The sequence below is a fragment of the Crocodylus porosus genome, unplaced genomic scaffold (assembly GCF_001723895.1).
Source record: "Crocodylus porosus isolate Cpor-Errol unplaced genomic scaffold, CroPor_comp1, whole genome shotgun sequence".
Taxonomy (NCBI): Eukaryota; Metazoa; Chordata; order Crocodylia; family Crocodylidae; genus Crocodylus; species Crocodylus porosus.
Genome location: NW_017728886.1, coordinates 81,243,628 through 81,248,721, shown reverse-complemented (window position 1 = coordinate 81,248,721; position 5,094 = coordinate 81,243,628). Strand labels below are relative to the sequence as shown.

The 5,094-nt window shown below is 46.1% G+C and overlaps 1 protein-coding gene across 4 annotated transcripts in view; it reads right to left on the bottom strand.

Annotated features, from left to right (window-relative positions):
- FBXL2 (F-box and leucine rich repeat protein 2) overlaps positions 1–185 on the bottom strand; it is a 99,054-nt gene extending 98,869 nt beyond the window's left edge. For all 4 annotated transcript variants that reach the window (XR_002101636.1, XM_019537707.1, XM_019537725.1 and 1 more), the window contains exon 1: positions 86–185. Coding sequence is in view for 3 of the 4 variants with exons in the window: in XM_019537707.1 (XP_019393252.1) it covers positions 86–88 (3 nt within the window). In the remaining variant the exon portion in view is untranslated. The remainder of the gene's footprint in view (positions 1–85) is intronic.
- Between the last annotated feature and the right edge of the window lie 4,909 nt (positions 186–5,094).

Here is a 5,094-nt window from a genome sequence, read left to right as displayed (position 1 = left end):
CCCCGCGGGGCCCGGCGGGGTGGGGGGGAGCGGGGAGCAGCCCGGCCCCTGAGCGAGCGGGCGGGCCGGGGTGCAGCGCACTCACCATGGCAAACGCGCTGCGGCGAGGCCGGTTGTCCTGGTGACGCCGAGCCCCGAGTCACCGCCAGGTGCCGCGTCTGCGCGCGCAACTAGCGCCGAGCCGGAGGAGGTGGGCCGAGTGAGGTGAGGAATCACGTGATCACCAACGCCCTGCGGCTTCGGGCGGCCTCACGTGACCCGAAGGAGGGGAGGAGGCGGGGTCCGGAATTGAGAGGGTCGTGGGGTTGTGGGTAGAACCTTGGCCGGGGGGGGAGGGGGTTTTTCCGAATTGAAAAAATGGTTTCTCCTTGTCAGAGTGGCTCCAGCCAGGGCAGCCTACTGCCCCCCCTCCCTTGTCACCTCCCTGCAGCTACTGGCTCCTCCTCCTGCACATGGGTGGGGGGGCATTTAGAGTGCAGCCTCTGCCTGTCCTCGAAGGATGGAAAACCTCAGCAGGCTTTACTGTCTCATCTCATGCATGCTTCCTCAGCCTGACCAAGGGCGTTTGTGCCCAAAAGCTTGCAACCAAGACTTTTTTTCCATCTATTTGAGTTGGTCTAATAAAAGCAATCAGATTTTCCCAAAGAACCTTGTCATCTAATGGAGACATTCAGCTAGGTCTCCAAAAGGCCTTGATAAACAGTCACATGAGGTCTCTGGTTGAGGTGCCTGCACTTTCACAAGTCAAAGAAAAGCTTGCACTGCATACAGCTCTCCCGTTTCCCTAGGTAACAGGCTTAACTGTCTCTGAAAGCTTTTGTAAAAATAAATACTTTTAGGAAGCCTAAATGTCCAATTATAACAAGGCCTGGCTGAGAAGCAAGCATTCCGTCTGCAAAAAAAAAAAAATACTGAGGTTTAGATATTGCAGTTGTCAAAAAGTTCCCAACCAGCTCTAAATATAGTATCCTTTCTGTACAGCTCAGATTTTTAGACAGCCTGCCATGCTTTTTGTGTTGCAGGTATTATGAGAAACAGATAGGTCATTAAAAAAAGAAAAAAAAAGTCTATACTGTTAAAGTTAATAGCTTGACTTTTTAGCTCTGAGCTGATATGAAAATAAAAATGTTAGGGAAAAAATGCCCTTAATTGGGAGGTTGTCGACATGTAAAAGGGCAGTTAGAACTAGAGGGTAGGCAAAGAGATGGAGAGAGTCTTGTCACGTGTGTCAGTATGTGTGTGTGTGTGTGCACGCGCGCACATGCATGCATGCATGTGTGTCTGTGTCTATGTGATGGGGGTAACATGCCTATCAGGCAACTTCAGCTGGAGGCTTCTTGCTTCTCAGAAGCTCTGGACCCCTCCTAAAGCAATGCCCCAGGATGCCAGCTGCATGCAGCTAACTGCACAGCAGCTCCCACTGCAAAAAGTAGACTCAAATTACATCCAGCTGGCTGCTCTTCTGCTGGAGAGGCAGGAAACTCACCTAATTCGTGTAGTCAAGCTTTCATCCATTGGCCTGACTGATCACTCCAACACCCAGCTTTCATGCAGGGACAGGGTGGAATTCCCTGTTCACATTCTGGTTTCAAACCCAGCAGGCTTCCGTTTCTGCAGGGCAAAGATTGCTGAAGGGGTCCTGCTCTGTATCAGTTTCTTGGTGGGGTGTGAAGGGAAGCTTTGATTTTGGAGCTCTCCCTGACTGCAAGTTTCACAGTTGACCTGAATCAATCATCCCTTTTTGGACAGGTTTCTTCAGATGAAAGAAACTCCAGCAGGGTGACATTGTTTCCGTACCTCACATTGTGAAGCTTGGTGCACCGTAGAAAGCAGAGCCAGCCAGCTGTGTGCCAAATGAAAATACACTGTACAGCTATACTGTGTACAAGATACCACTAAGTAAATCAATAATGTTAGCATTGTCAGCAAGTATTATAGTATTCACCATTCTGACTGAAAGCAGCTAGGGGAGGATGTTTTGTTTCTTCAGCGTTTTCTTGTGTTGCAGTTCAAGTAACGATTGCTCATCTGAAACTAATATTTTATGTGTAATTTAATCATTCTTGGCCCTCTGCTTCCCAAAATTTACATACCACAGATTGGAAATCCCCTGGTAAATAGCCCTGAGAAGTGTCAGCTGCTATGGTCAACTTCTCAATGAAGTGAAAAGTCAGACACCCATGATCATTTGGATGTCATCATAACTTACTATTTTGTTTCTCCTATAAGTAAGGACAGAAACATTTCTGCATAATTTACTGAGTGACATCTCATAGCCTGAAAAGTGCACAAGAATATTGTGGGGAATATTCTAAGATTTTATCTTCACTTAGATTAAAGTCAATGTAACCTTCCGTGCCTATCCCCCAAGTGTTGCGCATTTGGGTTCTTCTCGAATCTCGCCATGGCTTCTTGGGCTGCATGGCCAGGCTATTGGCAGTGACCCTGGGTCAGTTCCCCCAGAGGTCTTACGTGCCATGTCTTTGGTTTTAAGTAGTTTCCTATCGGGAGGATGATGTCTGGTACTTTCCCTTGGTTGTCCTCACGATATTTCTTCTTGGGGCTCCACCTCCCCTACACCCCACCTAATGCCAACCGTGAAGTTGTCTGTCAGGGCCGATGTTCTGGCCCTCCCTGGCGCTCAGTCCCATAGGGGCTGCGGTCGTTGGCTACTGGTGGTATTCGTACCGAGCGTCCCCCATGACCCCACTTTGCTCCCAGCTTACATGGTGTTTGACTCCGCCCGGGCTTCAACCCCCCACTTGCTGCGTCGTTTCCTCTCCGGGTCCGGTACCTGCTGTCTGTCATCCACGTCAGGGTTACGTCCCCATTGCCTCTGCCGGTGTCCCAGTCGCTGCTGCTGACAACCTCCATCCACGCCGGTCCTGTGAGTGACTCCTTGGGCCCTCCTTGGCCCAGCATCCCCATCATGCTTCCCTTCCGCAGGAGCCACCACGTCCCCTCATCAGGATCGTCTGGGTGTTCTGACTTATGAGCCAGCTGGGGACACTGCTTCCAGTCCCCTCCGCTTCCTTCCTGCCGGGCCTTTTATCTTGGTGCCAGGCATCTGCCTGGCCAATTGCCCTCAGCACACTTTTATAAAGCGTGCTCAGTCAGATGCGGGAGCCATTCGCGGCTCCTCCTGGCTCCACTGTGGGTTTTCCCTTTCATTTCCACCCGCGGCAGCTCCAGCCACTATGCTTTCACTTTCACCACGATTGGCTGCTGGTACAGTGTCCCGCCGCCTCTTCTCCGCCTCCGGTAAGTTTTCTCCACAGTTAAGGTTAGGTCAAACTTAGTGAAAACAGGCTAGACAGGCACCACTCACTTTGCCTACTTCAGACAAGCCAATAAGGACTTTCTAGATGTTAACGGCCAATTATTCTTATCTTAGGAATTCCATCTGGAACTTCATCTTCACGTTAACTCCCTGGTTCAGTAGTATATGACACAATGAAGACCTGTGTGGATGTGGGGCTGTTATAAAATGGTGAGCGCTCTTGTATTCCCTGCCACACCTAGCAGGAGTTTGGTGGGATTACATTTATTTAGTCTTATGAAAATATTTTTATTTCAAATAAAATATAAATAATTTAACTGTGTAACATAGTATTGGATAACATAGTAACTAGCTAACATAGTACATTCAAAATAATCATTCACTCAAATCATAATGGGGCAGCAAAGTTTGATAAATATTTTCTGTATTCTAAACCTTTACAATGATAGTCCCATTAAGAAAGTGCAGAAAACAGTAGAAATACTATAGCTTGACTAACACCAAACTTCACCATTCACATATTTCAAATACTTTCATACTTTTGTAATTGAATTCAAAGCCATGTTTTATTAGCCATGCAGTTTAGATCACAACTCAAGTGTTTATAGTCGAATTTCTGATTTAAATAATATATGTTGAGATGTCTGTTGCAATTACTGTCAGAAATAATGTTTTTGAAAATGAGTCTGGTTAAAAATTGGAAATTTTTATTATGTGACAACCAAGGACAACACATCTGTTTAACTGCTGGTACATTTTCTCTCTGCAGTGCACAAATATAGACCAACTTTCCAAGCAGTACAGTCTTGTGGTAGCTATTTAACCACATACTTCATACCCCAGTAGCCTAATTTGGATTAGAGCTATATTTAAAACACTAAGTCAAAATTAGAGTGTAAAATTACTAAAATAAGATTTCTGCAGTTGCAGAAAAGTTGCATTCACCAGTAATAATTGCATTCACTAGTAATAGTGGTATTTTTTTACTTGTCTTAATCTTCTGCCCAGACTAAAATAGATTTTTATAAAGCTTACAATGTGTATATTGCTCTAAATTAGTTTACATTTGTAACTAATTAGTAAGCCTGATAATAATAGGATCTATCAAGATGACAGTATCAGCAATGAGTTATGATAACCTCTACATGGTGTTATAAAGCCCTGTGTTACTCCTTTTTAGTTTGCATCTGGACACACGACTAAAACATGTCTCTTAACTTCCTAAAACTATTCTCTGAAGATAGCTGATTGACCTTCAGGATATCTTTTTCTGAATATACTCAATTTAAAGCAGCTCACATCTATCTAGGAGTGTAGTCACATGTTTATTTTCAATGCTTGCAAATCATTCAAACATTGTAACTTATTTAAGTGTGTACATATTAAAGTTAGTACGTTAGATCGGGGTGCTCAACTCCTGGCCTATGGGCGAGATCCAGCCCTGGCACCTTGTTATCTGGCCCACTGTTCTTGCCTGCAGGCCATGGCCCTGTACGCTAAATCAGATGCTCAGGGCAGCATAAGGCCTTATCCTAGCATGTGAGGCTGAGTGGAGGTGGTGCGGGACTCCAATCCCAATGCACAGAGCGTAGAAGGAGCAGTGTAGATCCCTGGGCCCTGAGCCGTGGTTTCAGAGGACTGCAGAGGTGGCACAGGGTCCAGGGACTCAATCTTAGCACACAGGGCCAGGTGGGGTGGGGGTGATGCATAAAGCGGTTCGTTTCTCTGGAGGCCACAAAAATCACAGACACACACTCATTAGATGGCACAAAAGGTGTATTTGCAAATAGGGTCAGAGCAGAGTCAAAAACTCA